The sequence below is a fragment of the Dendropsophus ebraccatus genome, chromosome 11, assembly GCF_027789765.1.
Source record: "Dendropsophus ebraccatus isolate aDenEbr1 chromosome 11, aDenEbr1.pat, whole genome shotgun sequence".
NCBI classification, from domain to species: domain Eukaryota; kingdom Metazoa; phylum Chordata; class Amphibia; order Anura; family Hylidae; genus Dendropsophus; species Dendropsophus ebraccatus.
Genome location: NC_091464.1, coordinates 34949294 through 34967702, shown reverse-complemented (window position 1 = coordinate 34967702; position 18409 = coordinate 34949294). Strand labels below are relative to the sequence as shown.

Genomic DNA, 18409 nt, shown 5'->3' with positions numbered 1-18409 from the left:
ATTGTTCCGTCTAAACGCTGATCGTTATGAAAAACACATCTTTCATTCGGAATCGTTAATCGTGCGAATTATCGCTCCGTGTAAAAGTACCATTAGACTGAAGGGGCACACCCTATCGATAAGGGGGATGGCAACACCCAGCTAACAACTTATTGATTTCCAGAAGGAATAACAGAGGAATGGTACAAAGCACAGATCTGGAGAAAGAATTACAGTACAGAAGTAGGCATGTCAGGACAGCCCCCCTTTAACATAGGCTTGCTCCTTTATCATAAGTGCAAATGGCTTGTCTGCTACTCTATTACTATAACAGTATTAACATTTAGAAGTATCACTCAAAGTCCAAAGGAACGGACATACACCTAGCCCTTATTAGTTTACTTCCCAAACACACCACTGATGGCACGGTATGCATCTCTTTCCATTGACTACCATTCCTTTGGACCAGCACACTACATAGGCTGGAAATTAAAGCTGGTCTTACCTATATAACCTTTGGCTCCACAGTCTAATACATCTACATAATATATTTGTACAGTTATAGCCTAAGCAAACATACCATGTATTATATACCAGATATTGCGAATCCAATGAACACATGGCCTATTTCTGAAAGGCAATCATTTGCAATCATTTATAACAACCGTATTGCACTTAAGTATGCAAACGTGGCATTGTCTTAACATTAAGTGCTATAGATGCTTTGCTGTAAAAAAGATAGAAACCAAGAAGATCAAGCACACTACTGTGCTATGAAGTTCTATATTGTACAGAAAGTCTACCGGGGGGCACTCAAGCAGCCAGTCGGAACACTAGTTCAGGTCAGGCCTCTGTGCATCTGCCCCTCTCGTCAAGCTTGGATTATGTACACTTCCTATGATATTAAGAAATCACTTTAAGTTAAAGCCTGTCAGTGGGTTAGAGTTATATTTTTGCACCCAGCATCTCTAACAGCATATCGTCCATATTCACAGAGCCAATAATGGGTCTAAAGAAGAGTTCTGCAATGGCGTTGGCATTGATGGATCTTAGCAGGGACAAGACAATGATTAATTTGGTGAATCTGGAGTGATCCCATCTCTGGATCATCTTTACATGCTCATTTAAGGCTTGGTGGGCTTCCTGTTGTAATCCTTGGATATACCGGGCACAGTGCAATCCAGGCAAATCTGCGTATACAAAATAAGGAAAACAGTCAGTGATTTTCTACTTCTAACCAGTGACATTATAATGATAGCGTAAATCAGGTTCGAAACGTATTCCTTATAATTCCCATGCAAAACTGTGGACACATCAAGCTCATACTACAATAGATTGAATCGAATATAAAACGTAGCCTTCCTGCATCAAATTTCCATAAACACCTTCTGTATATATTTGTACTGTATAGTAAGATCTATATACATCACAACACCTAGGCAAAGTATCCCACAACTGTACAAGGACCACTCCCCCACCTACCCCCCCCCTCCAAAAAAAAAAAAATATATATATATTGTATTATTATTATTATTATTATTATTATTATTATTATTATTATTATTAATGTATATATATATATATATATATATATATATATATATATATATATATTAATAACATATACATTTTAATAACCAAAGTGTACATAGTACAAGTAGCTGCAACTCACTGTAAGTATAATAGATTTATGGCAGGTCTATGGCACTATGGCAGGTCTATGGTACATGCTTACTCACATAAAACTCATTTCACTTCATAATAAAACACTGGAAATGTCAATAATAACACTAGATTATAAATCAGTGCAAGAATGTAACTTTTTACAATATGCTCAAGTGTAGCAGATTGTATGGAAGGAAAATTAAGTCTCAGAACTATCAGAAACCAATAACCATGTGTGAATAGAGCACAGAGCTGGGAGCCTAGTACTGTCTGCTTTACATCCTCTATGATCTGTACAAGTGCATTGCATTGACCATCACCATTTATGACCTATAACAGTCATTGTATGCCCCCTGCCCTGTAACCTGGATAATCTGAATGTGACTGTATGATAACACTAGTTTGGAATCGTCCAAAATATTTTCACTACAGCCCCTGGCAGTGAGAGCTTCATTACAATCATCATATCACTGTACAGATTGTTTCAAATTATAACTGATGAGCGAACCGTAAGGTGTGAACGCAAACGTTCTTAATTTTATTTCAGGTGGCTGAAGAAGTTGGATGCAGTCCTAGGGAGTCCTGGAAAATATGGATACAGCAGCCTAAGGAAAATTTATCTGACAGATTTTTTGAAGCCAAAGCCAGGAATGGATTTGAAAGGAGGAGAACTTTCAGTCTTTCACATATGACCTGTTCCCTGCTTATAGTCAATCTTTCCGATAAATCTCTCTGTGTAGACGCACCCTTAGGGCTGCATCCAACTTCTTCAGTCACTGGTAATGAAACGCAGAGGATTGGCGTCCAGATGAAACTGAGCGTGCTCGAGGTTATCTCCTATTTTAATGTATTATTGTAATGTAGCAGTTTATTGTGTATGGTTCTTATCATTAAGATAACTCTAAATCCAATATAAACCCACTGATCACACTGTGATATCATAGTAAATTATAGCAAAAGAAAGCAGAACCTCCAGCATCTGCAAAATAAGCTCAGATACACTTCTGTTCTTTCTACTAACTGAACTACTATAAAAAACATATTTTTACCGGGAAATATTAGATTATACTTAGGGCTCATGTGAATTTCCCACCATTTCCCACATACAAATATTGCAGATACCTTAGAGTATTTTTTTTAATTATTATTGTTTAGGTCTCAAAGCAAGAAGCATGATTAAAATGTATGCAACCCCTACAGCATGCTTCATGTGATGAAATGCAAATCATGATAAATATATTTTTCATTCCTTTGCAGCTCTGACATTTGCACCCTTCAAAACATCAAAAATGCAAAAAAAAACAACAACAACTAAACAGTAGTGCTGTAGATATATATATATATATATATATATATATATATATATATATATATATATATATCTACAGCACTACTGTTTAGTTGTTGCTGTTTATTATATATATATATATATATATATATATATATATATATATATATATATATATATATTACACAAAAGAAACAGTAACATGAAACATTCATCCCTGCTATATACACCTGGTCATTTTTTATGTATACTGATAGAGATTCCATTTACCTGAATTAAACAGGACAATCCCTTTCAGATAGGCATACTCCTTGTTGCTGATCCCCAAGCCCCAGCACTTCTCTAAGAACTCCTTGATCCACCTGATCTCTGTGGCTGTGGGCAGCTGGGTGACTTTATGGTGATGCTGCTGCTGCTGCAGGTTATTCCCCAGGAGTAATGTCTCTTGATGGTCTTGGTGCAGCTTCCTCTCTGCTCCTTGTCTGTTAGTTAATATCCTTTGTAACATACTTGGTTCTGATTGTTCAACTGTTTCAAAATCCACCTTGTCCTGTGCCAGTCCCAGCACCAGTAGAGGAGCCCAGCAGCTCCTGACCAGCAGCAGCTGATCAGCCAGGGGCAGCTCCTGGAAGCAGGGCAGGCTCTTGACAAACCTTAGAGTCTTTACTAACACTGCTGAGGCAGCTTTGCAGGTGACCTGGGGGCTCTTAAGGCTGACTTTTTTCTGGGACCCACAAGAACAGCCTTGTCCATAGCCTCCTGTGTGTTCTTCCTTCTTTCCTTTGTGTGATTCCTTGTGCTCCTCATTCTTTAGGATGTTGTATAGGATACTGCTGTGTCTCCTGTTGTCTACAGAACAATGACACTTATCTAAACAAGCCATGGGGATGTGGAGGCAGATGCAACCTGACAGCTCCCTGGCTGCATTGGTTGCTCTTGCTTCTGCTGTTCTGCCTTTAAATGAAGCCAGACAGATACTATGCTGTTCCTCCTCTGCCTGGCCCTCAGGTTATATTTATACCTTTGTTTCCAGTCAGACAACATCTGCAGTTCAAAAGGGGGCAGACGCTCATTATTGGCTGAAAAAGAGAGAGAACAGAGAGGCTCACACCTCCTCCCCTTGCTCTTTACAATATCAGCCACTAGATGGGGCCTTAGAGTCAAGCTGAAGAATTCATCCATCTATCTGATGTACAAATACAGTGAATTGCTGGAGTTAAATTCACTAGAACAATTCTGCAGTATAGAAGTATTTTTTTCATATGTTACAATGTGATTGCTCCCATTCTTCACATCGCACTTTCATCTTGCTGATTCTGCCCTCTCCTTTAATCCTTTCATCCAAGCTTGTATATTTCTTGAATTCGTCTTTTCTCTACTTTGACTCAGCAACAATTGCTTATGCATGCCCCATCATCTTCCTGTACAACCACAGCATCCTTCTCTGTGGCCTTGTGCCCTCTAATCGTCTCGTACCATTTAAGGGTATGTTCACACTATAGAGTTGGCATGGAATTTCAGGTCAGTTCTTTGAGTGGAGAGCAGATTGTGCTTGAGAGATCACATTGAATCAATTGGACTGGCAGAATTTTAAAAGGCACCTGCAGCACGGATTCCACTTGCAACTCCTTGTCTATTTTTTAGTGTGAACATACCCCAATTCCCCTCTCCCCTCATTTCTCCTTTGTCTCTGCCAGTCCTTCACTAGCAATGGGTATTGCCCAGTGTATTCAGTTTACAATTTTAGCAATTGCATACCAATCTGTCCATGTTATGTTCTATCCCTCACAAAACTGTCTCTATGATGTATCTTGTGCCTCCCCCACTTTCTGTAACTCCCTCCCCTCAATACCTTCCCCCCTCCCTTATAGAGTGTCGGTCGTGATGGGCAGAGACCCCACCTGGTCTTTCTTGCCTTATGTTTTTAAAGAGGTATTTCGCTCAAAAGTAAGTTTTGATACACTACTGTTCAAAAGTTTGGGGTCACCCAAACAATTTTGTGTTTTCTATGAAAAGTCACACTTATTCACCACCATACGTTGTGAAATGAATAGAAAATAGAGTCAAGACATTGACAAGGTTAGAAATAATGATTTGTATTTAAAATAACATTGCTTTTACATCACACTTTGCTTTCGTCAAAGAATCCTCCTTTTGCAGCAATTACAGCATTGCACACCTTTGGCATTCTAGCTATTAATCTGTTCAGGTAAGCTGGAGAAATTGCCCCCCACGCTTCTAGAAGCAGCTCCCACAAGTTGGATTGGTTGGATGGGCACTTCTGGCGTACCATACGGTCAAGCTGCTCCCACAACAGCTCAATGGGGTTCAGATCTGGTGACTGCGCTGGCCACTCCATTACCTATGATAGAATACCAGCTGCCTGCTTCTGCTGTAAATAGTTCTTGCACAATTTGCAGGTGTGTTTAGGGTCATTGTCCTGTTGTAGGATGAAATTGGCTCCAAACAAGCGCTGTCCACTGGGTATGGCATGGCATTGCAGAGTGATAGCCTTCCTTATTCAGAATCCCTTTTACCCTGTACAAATCTCCCACCTTACCAGCACCAAAGCAACCCCAGACCATCACATTACCTCCACCATGCTTAACAGATGGCGTCAGGCATTCTTCCAGCATCTTTTCATTTGTCCTGCGTCTCGCAAACGTTCTTCTTTGTGATCGAAACACCTCAAACTTGGATTCATCTGTCCACAACACTTTTTTCCAGTCTTCCTCTGTCCAATGTCTGTGTTCTTTTGCCCATCTTAATCTTTTTCTTTTATTGGCCAGTCTCAGATATGGCTTTTTCTTTGCCACTCTGCCCTGAAGCCCAAAATCCTGCAGCCGCCTCTTCACTGTAGATGTTGACACTGGTGTTTTGCGGGTACTATTTAATGAAGATGCCAGTTGGGGACCTGTGAGGCGTCTGTTTCTCAAACTAGAGACTCTAATGTGCTTATCTTCATGCTTAGTTGTGCAACGCGGCCTCCCACTTCTTTTTTTTACTCTGGTTAGAGCCTGTTTGTGCTGTCCTCTGAAGGGAGTAGTACACACCGTTGTAGGAAATCTTCAATTTCTTAGCAATTTCTCGCATGGAATAGCCTTCATTTCGAAGAACAAGAATAGACTGTCGAGTTTCAGATGAAAGTTTTCTTTTTCTGGCCATTTTGAGCGTTTAATTGACCCCACAAATGTGATGCTGCAGAAACTCAATCTGCTCAAAGGAAGGTCAGTTTTGTAGCTTCTGTAACGAGCTAGACTGTTTTCAGATGTGTGAACATGATTGGACGAGGGTTTTCTAATCATCAATTAGCCTTCTGAGCCAATGAGCAAACACATTGTACCATTAGAACACTGGAGTGATAGTTGCTGGAAATGGGTCTCTATACACCTATGTAGATATTGCACCAAAAACCAGACATTTGCAGCTAGAATAGTCATTTACCACATTAGCAATGTATAGAGTGTATTTGTTTATAGTTAGGACTAGTTTAAAGTTATCTTCATTGAAAAGTACAGTGCTTTTCCTTCAAAAATAAGGACATTTCAATGTGACCCCAAACTTTTGAACGGTAGTGTATGTTGCTGCCCATGGGGATATCATAACAGTCTATTTGTACTGCTGGAGCACGGAAAGGTAGGAATAAGCTGTTTATTATGTTATATCCAAGGGCAGCAACATATCAAACCTTTTTTTTTAAGCAGAATATCCCTTTAAGCTGGTAAATCTAACATGCTAGACAAAAAAAACCATTTTTCCCCCCTACCATTGGCTATATAGGATCAGGACAAGATTATTCAATTGTCAGGACAATGACACACATAGCAATACAAAATGTTTTTGTTTTTTTTCCAAAGCGGGGATGATTCAAACTTGAGTCTATGATATGATCTAACATAACTATTTTAGTAGCTACCTTACAAGCATAGTAATGTATAAATAAAGAATGTACCTATTATATATTTTATGTTTAATTTCTTGATTTATTGTCTATTCAGTCTTGCTTTTGCCTCTGGGTTTTTGCATTGCTAAGCTAAGGATAGTTTTCAAGTTCAGGGTATTTATAGGGCTTTTCATAGGGACAGTCACCCTTAGTGGAGTCTGGTGTTAGGTTTAGTGTTCAGAGATAGAATTAGAGAAGGATTAAACATAAAATGCTAATGTCAGGTTTTATAGTTGTTCCTAGTCATCAGTGTATGCCTGGTCACCATCGGTTTCCATCATCCATTTAACATGATAATCTGATTTCTGTCATCTATTGGTAAGTTGTCAGCTATTGGTAAATTGTCAGCTTGTTATTTGTACCAGACAGCCTTCTATGTCTTTTAAATAATTTTATTTTAACTTTCTGCTTGTTATTCAGTCAGTTGCACTGTAAGTCCTGAGAGTTAGGGGGGCCCTATAACACAAGTCGTTAATCGTGCGGAAAATCGTTGTATCGTTCAAATGTAAACGATGATCGACCTGTGTATTTGCAGGAAACGATCAAAAAATTATTTGTGTGTTGTTGATCGTTCATTTAGATCTGACCCTAAAATCATCGTTAATCATTCGCTAATCGTTTTGAAGCCAAAGCCAGGAATGGATTGCAAAGAAGGAGAAATCTCAGTCATTCCATTATGAGCTGTTCCCTGGTTATAGTCTGTTCCTGGCTTTGGCTTCACAAATCTGTCAGATAAAATGCGACATGGAGAGAAAGGGGCTTTGCGGAGTTGGCGATCGCTGACCGACACAGTGTGGAGTTAGTGTAGGGACCCATGTGAACTAGGAGACCGCCACGTGGTACATGGGGCAATATGGTTTGATCAAATTATATACCGACATCCTGGCATTGGTTTTTAAATATAGCTGACCCAAGACTTCATAAGACCCACATGACCCAAATTATCAGGATACACCTGTGCTCACGTCAGTACCTCCTATCTTTCCCATTCTATCTGCAGCAGTAATGGTGAGTAAAAGACCATATTCACACTTGTGTTGTTTGGCGGCAGCTTTCTCCACCGGTGGTGCCTGCTGGGTTTGGGGGGGGGGGGGGGGCATTTGGGTTTGGTCCTGTGACATTGGGGTTGCAGGGCCATTCCATGGCCTCCCTTCCCTGTTTGTGCACGCTTTGCGGGGTTGGCGGTTGCTAACCGACACAGTGTGGAGTTAGTGTAGGGACCCTTGTGAACCAGGAGACCGGCACGTGGTACATGGGGCAATATGGTTTGATTAAATTATATACCAACATCCTGGCGTTGGTTTTTAAATATAGGCGAGTGGCATTAGTGTCAGCCATAGGTGTGATGTGCAGCAGCTTCTTTCTCTCCATGTCGTAATCTGTCAGAAAAATCTGTCTGTGTAAACGCACCGTAATTCCACATCGTTCCTTCTTTTGCTGGGATAAGAGGGGGTAAACTATCGTAGTAAGGATCGTTTGTAACGATTATAGTTCTGTGTAATATGGTGAAAGATTTCAGGTTAACAATAAAAAATCTTGTTTGTGATCTTTTATCGTTAATCGCTAATCATTAAAAAAATTGCTTTGTCTAAGAGCCCATTTACACAGAAAGATTATCTGACAAATTATCTGACAAAGATTTATAGCCAAAGCCAGGAACAGACTATAAACATAGAACAGGTCATAAAGGAAAGCCTGAGATTGCTCCTCTTTTCAAATGTATTCCTGGCTTTGGCTTAAAAAATCTGTCAGATTAATCTCTCTGTGTAAATGCTCCATTATAGGACCCAAAGGCTTATTTATGGACTGAGTTCTGATCAAGTCTGATTCAACTTCCCTTCAAGTAGTATAAATTTAGATCTAAGGTCTCATTGTAGACCCTGGTCTCATTATAGAACATCTTAAAATGCCAGTTTAAAGTGCCAACTTTAAGTGTAATATTTAGAATTAGGCCAGAATTGGATCAGAATAGAACAGAATGAACAGCTCTCCAAACATACTTTTGTAAGTGACAAACTACTTAACCATGAAATATTTCCTCAACTTTCTATCTGCCCTCATCTACATGTCTTGTGTTTTCTTTCTATCCTACCCACCCTCCATCCGCACTGAAAATGAACTTTACATCAGCCCCTCGCTCCTCCCCTCCCCCATGTATTGCTCCCATACTCTGTACACTCTCACCCACCTCCCTATAACTGCTTCCACTGTGCAGCACAGAAGTCGCTCTCACAAGTCTTTTAACCTCCTGCTAAACCTTCTGCTGTCTCTTTCTATCCTTCTGTTTCTGGCTGCTGGTGACATCTCCCCTAATCCTGGCCCACCTTTCTCCCTCGCTAGTGACCCTCTCTTACTTCCCTCAAATAACTCTCTTAGTTTCACCAAGAACCACTGTCTGCCATCTTCTGCTCCCTCTGTCTCTCCAGTTTCCTTTACCTGCGCTCTCCTAAATTCTCGCTCCGTGTGCAACAAACTCACGGAAATTCATGATCTTTTAATCGCTTAAACCTTCACCCTTCTGGCTCTCACTGAAACCTGGCTACAACCATCTGACACTGCTGCTCTATCCTATGGTGGTCTTCTTTTCTCTCACACCCCCAGACCTGAAGGTAGGCATGGTGGAGGAGTTGGGGTTCTTCTCTCCCCACAGTGCACCTTCCAGGTCATTCTCCCTGAGCCCTCACTCTCTTTCCCCTCCTTTGAGGTTCACACCCTCAGACTCTTCCGCCCACTTCCCCTCAGAGTTGCTGTTATCTATCGTCCCCCTGGCTCTCCACGACAATTCCTCGACGACTTTGCCACCTGGCTCCCTCATTTCTTATCTGCTGAAGTTCCCACACTAATCCTGGGTGACTTCAACATTCCTGTCGATACTCCTACTTCCTCTCACGCCTCTCAGCTTCTCTCTCTAACCTCCTCTTTCGGCCTCTCAGAGCTAACAAACTTTCCTACACACAAAGGTGGGAATTCCCTGGACCTGATCTTCTTCCGCCACTTTTCCATCTCCAACTTCACAAATGATCCCTCAGAGTTATCTGACCACAACCTCCTCTCTTTCACAATTACAAACAATCGCCCCCCCCCCCTCCTGACACTCCTACCCCACACATATATAGAAATTTGCGTGGCATCAACACTCAATGACTCATTGACTCCCTACAATCCTCACTGTCCCCAATCTCATCCCTCACCTGCCCAAACACGGCCGCACAACACTACCACAACACCCTGAAAACTACCCTAGACTCTGTAGCCCCCCCTACTCTACGCACACCCCGCCCCATAGCCCCATAGATTCCATCCCCTCTCCCACCTTCTCTTCACTCTCTGCTTTTGATCCAGTGACAGAGGAAGAAGTCGCCAAGCTCCCCTCCTCCTCTCGTCCTACTACCTGCCCTAGTGACCCTATTCCCTCACACCTCCTCCAGTCCCTCTCTCCTGCTGTCAATACTCATCTAACCAAAATATTCAACCTCTCCCTCTCCTCTGGTATCTTTCCCTCCTCATTCAAGCACTCTGACCCATCCTGTGCAGCCAACTATTGGCCTGTTTCTAATCTCCCCTTCATCTCTAAGCTCCTGAAACGTCTTGTCTACTCTCGCCTTACTCGCTATCTCTCTGATAACTCTCTTATTGACCCTCTACAGTCCGGCTTCCGACCCCTTTACTCCACTGAAACTGCTCTGACCAAGGTGTCAAACGACCTCCTGAAGGCCAAGTCACAAGGAAACTACTCCTTGCTGATTCTACTGTATCTCTCAGCAGTGTTTGACACCATGGACCACCAGCTTCTCCTCTCCATGCTCAGCTCTCTTGGTTTTAAGGACTCTGTTCTCTCTTGGTTTTCTTCCTACCTCTCCGACCGCTCCTTCAGTGTTTCCTTCTCGGGCTCTACTTCTTCTCCCTTACCTCTCTCTGTTGGGGTTCCCCAGGGATCAGTCCTGGGTCCCCTCCTCTTTTCCCTCTATAGAGCCCCCATCGGACAGACCATCAGCAGGTTTGGCCTGCAATACCATCTCTATGCTGATGACACCCAGTTATATACCTCCTCCCGCGACATCTCCTCTGCCTTCCTGCAAAATACAAGTGACTGCCTATCTGCTCTCTCTAACAATATGACCTCTCTGTTCCTCAAACTTAATCTCTCTAAAACTGAACTTCTTGTATTTCCTCCCTCTAACAAACCTAAACCCGACATCTCACTCTCAGTCTGTGGTACTAGCATCACTCCTGTGCATCAAGCTCGATGTCTGGGGGTCATGCTAGACTCCGATCTATCCTTCATTTCCTATATCCAAACCCTGTCATCTTCATCTCAAAAACATCTCCAGAATCCGTCCATTTGTCACCACTGATACCGCTCAGACTCCCTGATCCATTCCCTACTAATCGGTCTTCCTCTCTCTAAGCTCTCCCCTCTCCAGTCTATCCTGCAGCCAGGCTAATCTTCCTCTCCAGCCGCTATACCGATGTCTCCCTTCTGTGCCAGTCACTGCACTGGTTACCCATTAAATATAGAACACAGTTCAAACTCCTCACCCTCACCCATAAAGCTCTCCACAACTCTGCCCCTCCATATATCTCCTCCCACAACTCCACCTACCATCCTTCCTGTGCTCTACGTTCTGCTAATGACCTTACACTAACCTCTTCTTTAATCAGAACTTCTCATTCCCGCCTCCAAGACTTCTCTTGTGCTGCACCAGTTCTCTGGAACTCCCTACCCAAAGACCTCAGACTTATTTCCAACATCCCCAGTTTCAAGCGTGCCCTGAAGACCCATCTCTTCAGGCGTGCTTATAACATTTCGTAATCTCGTCTCCCTTTGCTATCCCCTCTCTATCCTCTCTATAACTTCTTCGGTGTTAGTTACACTGTCCTTGTTATCTGAGCTTAGAAAATGGCTTGTGACTGGCTTGCCCAGTCACCTATAGGCACTTAGAGATTCTATGTACAATGACTGGAAAATTGACAAATAAAGCACTTGTTGCCTCTCGTGTTACTGCCAGTCATCCTAGTCTGTAAGCTCTTGAGAGCAGGTCACTAATTTGGTATTTTAATTTATTCATTGTATAACTTAATATATACCTGTAATGTATTTATATATTTAAATAAGCGCTGCGGAATCTGTTGGCGCTATACAAATAAATAATAATAATATTATTATTATTATTATATATCAAGCCTACTACTATATTTCAAGCCTACTCAGGATCCAGGAAAGGTGATTGCTACGTAAGAAGTGCTAGTAATGCTCCATTCTGTAGTAAATATACACTCAATATAAGATGGCTTCCCATCACATTATCATGGTCCTGACCTTTGCGTCCACGTTGTGTTTCTGCATATATTGACTGTATAGGTTGGGAAGTGCTGCTGACATACGGTATACTCCAATGTGCCCATAGAGTACTATTATCCCAGAGTGTCATTTTGCCACCCATTGGACCATTATATGTTGCAGTACTGCTTTTTTATGATTCTGAAAACATTATTCCCTTTGGCCTTTCAGTACTACTGGGTACAACATAAACACAAAAAGGGACATTTACTAAGGAGTTTGATGTGTGCAACTATTCTAATGAGGATTGGTGTGTATTTTGTTCCAATATCTTGTGACCGATTTATTAACATATGGCACTGCCACAGTAAATGTATCTAAGTAGAAAGTCGCAAAAATTGGGCAAGCATAATCGCCTGGTACGGACCAGACGTAGGCCTGCACCTGTTTGTGTAACTTTTTAAAAAGTCGCAAATGATAAATTGGGCCCTAATTCCGAATTATGCGAACTTTTCGGCAGATTAAAAAAAAAGTTGCATCTAAAAAATATTGGCCCGTCGAATACTGGTTCATAAATAGAACTTCAATCAAAACTGGGCAAAATTTTTCACCTAAAAAAAGACGCAAAGCCCTTCATAAATTCCCTCCATACTGTCAATTCTACTTTAACAATAGGATTCAATGGCAGGCATTTTCAGTTGTTTAACCCCTTGCCTCCGCAGCCTGTTTTGGCCTTAATGACCAGGGCCTAATTTTTAAATCTGACCTGTCTCTCTTTATGTAGTTATAACTCTGTGGTGCTTTTAACTATCGCGGTTATTCTGAGACTGTTTTTTCGTGACATATTCCCCTTTATGTTTGTGGTATACGTTGGTTGATACACTCAGTAGTTTTTTGTAAAAAACACAACATTTGTGCAAAAATTTGAAAAATTTACATTTCTTTATATTCAAAATTCTCTTTTTCTAAGAAAGATAGTCATATCACATAAACTAATTATTACTGCAACATTTACAACATGTCTGCTTTATGGTGACGTCATTTGGTGAACGTCCTATTACTTGTTAGGATGTTAGAGGGCTTCAAAATTTTGCAGCGATTTTTCACATTTTCAGGAAAATTTCAAATTCTCCTTTTTTGGGAGACTAGTTCAGTTCTGAAGTGGATTTGTGGGGCCTGTATGTTAGTTACCCCCATAAATCCCTCCACTGTAAAAACTGCACCCCTCAAAGTATTCAATGTAACATTTTATAACTTTATTAACCCTTTAGGTGTTTCACAGAAATTTAAGCAAGTTGTAAGGGAAAGTTTTAAATCTTATTTTTTTTTACAGATATTCTATTTTAATCAATTTTTTCCTCTAACACAGCAAATACTAACTAACAAATGCAACTCAATATTTATTACCCTTATTCCAGTGTTTCTAGAAATCCCCTATAAGTGGCCGCAGTGCGTCACCTGACTCAACCACAGGCTGCAGACATGACAGAGACCTGGGGAATTTTGGGGCCTTTTTTTATTTCAGGGATTTTTTAGCCATTATACCATGTGACAGAGGCCTTATGGTGCCAAAATATTTGTGTAAGACAAGTTGTTGTTTCCATCTGTACCATTCTGGTGGCCATGTGACACCCTGATCATTTTTTATGATTTTTTTAATGAGGTGGTACGATGAAAAAACACAATTTAGCAGCTGTTTTTCATAATTTTTTTGAACCTCGTTTATTATACGTTGCTTATGACAAGTTATTGTTATTCGTCAGGTCGGTACGATTACAGTGATACCCATTTTATATAGCTTTTTTTATAGTTTATGGCATTTATACTATATAAACTGTTCATGTCTTGTATATTGTAAGAGCAGCAATATTTTAATTTTTTCGCCAATGGAGTTATGTGAGGACTTTTTTTTGCTGCACAAGCTGACGTTTTTAGTGATTCACCTTTTGGGTATATGTGATGTTTTGATAGCTTTTTTTTCTATATTTTTAGGGGGAGGGATTAACAAATAATTGTCATTTTGGTTAGTTTTTCATTTATTTTCTTTATGGCGTTAATTGGGCGGGATAATTAATGTAATCGGTTAATAGGCAGGGTCATTACGGACGCGGCGATACCAAATAAGTGTACTTTATTTATAGGGGATCATTTATAAAGGGGGGTGGGGAATGTGTATATTTATCTAATTTATTTATGTATTTATTTACTTACTTAATTATTTATTTAATTATTTATGTATTTATTTGTGTGTGTGTGTTTTTTTACTTATACAGTTACTTATATAATGCAGTACAGCACCTGATCTGTGCTGTACTGCATTATATAGTGAACGGGCTGTCAGTGTTACACACTGACAGCTCATTGTAACGATTCGGTCCCTGCACTGTGCAGGGACCTGATCGTCACTAGCCATAGTAACCCAGACGCACCGGGATAGCGTCTGGGTTACTATGGTAACCCCCGGGGGACGGGCTGGAAGCTCCGAGGGGGGGGGGGGGCGCGGCTCCGGGGGTCGGCTCTGGGGGTGGAAGCTCCATACAGGGGGCGCGGCTTCGGGGGGGGGCTTCTCAGGGGGAAGCTCCAGACGGTGGGTGGTGGTGACTGCAAGCTTCGGCAGGAGCTGGGGGAGTTGTAAGCTGCAGGCGGGGGGACTGGAAGCTGGGGGCGGGGGGCGCGGGGACTGGAAGCTGGGGGCGGGGGCACTGGAAGCTCCGGGCAGGGGGCGGAGGGGCTGGAAGCTCCAGGCGGGGGGCTTGAAGATCCGGGCGGTGGGCTGGAGGCACTGGGAGTAGAAGGAGCTGCAAGGGGGCCTGGGGAGCACATCAGTAGTGGCGGCAGGAGGAGGCAATGTGCCGCAGCCTCCTCCTGTCGCCCGATCGGTGAGGGAGACAGCAGATCTCCCCATAGACGCTGCGGTCACAATGACCGCAGCGTCTATGGGGTTAACTGCCCGGGGGGAGCACGGCTCCCCTCCGGGCAGTGGCAGCAGGGGGAGGCTGTGTGACACAGCCTCCACCTGCTGCCAGATCTCAACTAGGGACAGTGGGGGGAGGCAGAGAAGGCATGACGTCCAGGGACGTCATGATGCGTTCTGACACTGCTTTTCATGACGTCCCTGGACGTCATATTGAGGGAAGGGGTTAAACTGCTAGATGTGAAAAGGGCTTTATCTATACATAAATGCTGTTTCTATGTACTGAATAATGTTGGGTAAAATTTTGAATAAGGACCTAACAGTATGACACATTTCTGTAAATGAAAGGTTACTTTAGCGAAAACTTTTCTTTGAAAGCTATATTATGCTTGTGTTCTGATTCAATACAGAAGGGAAATCTATGATAAAATGTTAATAGTTTGAAATTTCAAGGTTATCATGAAAATTATTCATTTCTTTGCAAATGACCTAGTAAATGTCATGTATTCTGCTCTATCATTATTTAGATGCATCAGTGTTAATGCAGTTAAAGCTTGAATACAACACAGAATAATACAATAAGACTTTATTCCAGTACATAATAGGGGACATCTACTATATTTAAAAGGTAGCACTGCCATAGTGAATGTATCTCAGTAAAAAGTCTATAAAAAAAAAAAAATAGCAAAAAAGCAAATATTGTGCATGTATATTCACCTGGTACTGACCAGACATAGCCCTGTACCTCTTTGTGCGACTTTTTAAAAAGTTAAAAAAAAGGTACAAATCTCAGATTATGCAAACTTAGGCCCCATTCACACGTCCGTGTCAGTTTTTACTGTCAGGAAATCCTGATCAGGAAACCTCAAATGTCATCAGGAAAGTATCAGGATTTCCTGACAGTAATCCGTTTTTACCTTCAGGAAATGATCAGGAAACCATCAGGAAAAACCTTCTGGATTTCCTGATCAGAAGAAAAAAATAGGACATGATTGGAGATGTATTTCTGCAAACTGGACGGTCACAGCTTGCTGAACTACAACTCCCATCATGCCTGGCAGACAGGTCATGATGGGAGTTGTAGTTCTGCAACCTGGATGGCCACAGGCTCCAGAAGTGCAACTCCCATCATGACCTGTCAGCAGGGCATGGTGGGGGTTGTACTTCTGCAACCTGGATGGCCACAGGCTGTGTGTGTGTGGAGGGGGGGGGTTCGTGGAATCATAGGTTGGGGGGGTCGATCAGCAGTACAGGGGGTCGGGCGGCCGGCCGAGGTCCGGGGGGGGAGGGGGGCGCAGAATGGAGTGGTCTGGCGGCACCACTGAGGTCGAGGGGGGGGGGGCGGGGGATCGTCGGGCAGTGGCTGAGATCCAGGGGGGGGGGAGAGCTGAGTTCCGGGGTGGCGGTGGAGGAAAGCGGCGGCATAATGGGGGTCCGGCCGCTGAGGTCCGGAGGCAGAATTGGGGGGGGGGAATCGGGCACCAGGCGGTGAGGTCCGGGGGTGGGGGGGGCAGAGCGGGGGGTCCAGCAGCAGAGTGAATGGGAGGAGGGAGTCAGGCAGCACAGTGCAGCAGGAGGCCGGTGGAGGCGGCTGGTGAGGTCTCGGGGAGAGGGCTACGGCGGTGGGGGTGCACAGACAATCCGGAACCCCAGACGCTTTCCTGATGTGCATCAGGAAAGCGTCTGTGGTTCCGGCGCTCCCATAGACTTCTATGGGGGGCGTCCATGCCGGATTTCCGGACGAAAATAGGACAGAATCTAAAAAATCCGGTCCTATTTTCCGGAACGGACACCCTTCTGGAAAAATCCGGAAGGGTGTCCGTGACTAATGCAAGCCTATGGGCCCGGAAATCCGTCCGGATTTCCTGGTAGGAAATCCGGATGGTTTTTCCGGACGTGTGAAGGGGGCCTTATTGGTGAATACTCAAAACAGACAAATTAAAAAAAGTTCCATCAAAAAAATATTAAATAAATTCCAATAAAGACCAAACAAAAGCCTGTCCTAAGCCTTAAACTATCATTCCAAAAACAAGGACAAAATTTCAATCAAAAAACCATAATCTTTATTCAGAAGTTTTGTTAAAATTACATGATGCAACAATATTAAAAAGTTGATCTCATAGCCTTGCACACAAGTAGTCACACCCCACAGCAAATGAGAACTGTGTGTATATATATATATATATATATATATACATATATACAGTGGTACCTTGGTTTAAGAGTAACTTGGTTTAAGAGCGTTTTGGTTTAAGAGCTCACAGTTTTTCAAAATTGTGACTTGGTTTAAGAGCATTGCTTTGGTTTAAGAGCTCCCTGTACTGGGTGGGAGGGGGAGTGGAGGAGGGGCATGGTCTGCATAGCGGGGTCTACAGCCCTGTACTCTGACCCAGGAAGTCTCCCCCACCTTCCAAATCATAGCAGATCCACTTCAGGCTGGGGCTTACATCAGGGGACAGGGCTGTGGAGGTAATCTCTTGGTAGTTGTAACCCCTCTCTCCCCGGACAGAGAGTGCTGCATTTATGTGCCCACATCTGCCCTGCTCATTCTTTCATGCTCCCTGCAGTCTCTATCTTGTGTTTCCCATTCTCTCCATTACTGTACAGTAACTTATAATATCACATATTTTGCTGTTTCTGAATGTTTGTTTCATCTGTTTTACATGTTATTCAGAATAATAAATCATTATTTTTGGGGTGTGGAACCAATTGTCTGCATATCAGTGATTTCTTATGGGAAAATTTGCTTTGGTTTAAGAGTAGATTTGGATTACAAGCACAGTCCCGGAACGAATTATGCTCGTAATCCAAGGCACCACTGTATATATATATATATGCAATGTAAAAAGGTACACCTATTGCAACAAACCTATATCTGTAATTATTGCACTAACCCCCCATGATTTCACTAAGCCCAGTGGCCCAATTAGCAGCAAAAGTGGGTAAAGTAACAAATTAATACTACCTGTGAAGTGGTTGTGTGCTGCTCCTCTAACGCACATTTCGCGTCTAGCATTTTCCAGGCTCCTCTTCTGCTTCTCGCTGGGTCCTGTGCACTCCAGCTTCAGAGTGACCTGTCTGAGCCAGGCCAGGACCGCCGCGGCCAGTGATTGGCTGAGCGGCCTCTCAGCTAAGAAAGGCCCCTCTGAAACTGGAGTGCCCAAGACTCGGGGAGAAGAAGACCACAACTAGGAACAGTATTCGCAGCAGAAGGAGGAACAAAAGCATTGTTGGAAGACAAAGGATTGACGGGACGGTGATTAACCCAGTGTTTTTGTCCCTCACCAGGTGCAGCATACTTAGAGTTAATTGCCAACTTTGCAGTAAATTAGACCCACT

At 42.6% G+C, this 18409-nt stretch overlaps 1 protein-coding gene across 1 annotated transcript; it reads right to left on the bottom strand.

Annotated features, from left to right (window-relative positions):
• Positions 1-624: 624 nt before the first annotated feature.
• NR0B1 (nuclear receptor subfamily 0 group B member 1) lies at positions 625-3930 on the bottom strand. The gene is made up of 2 exons (XM_069945545.1): positions 3203-3930; positions 625-1169 (listed from the first exon to the last, which is right to left on the bottom strand). Exons 1-2 carry the CDS (start codon positions 3813-3815, stop codon positions 925-927), a joined length of 858 nt encoding a protein of 285 aa, XP_069801646.1. The 5' UTR covers positions 3816-3930; the 3' UTR covers positions 625-924.
• Between the last annotated feature and the right edge of the window lie 14479 nt (positions 3931-18409).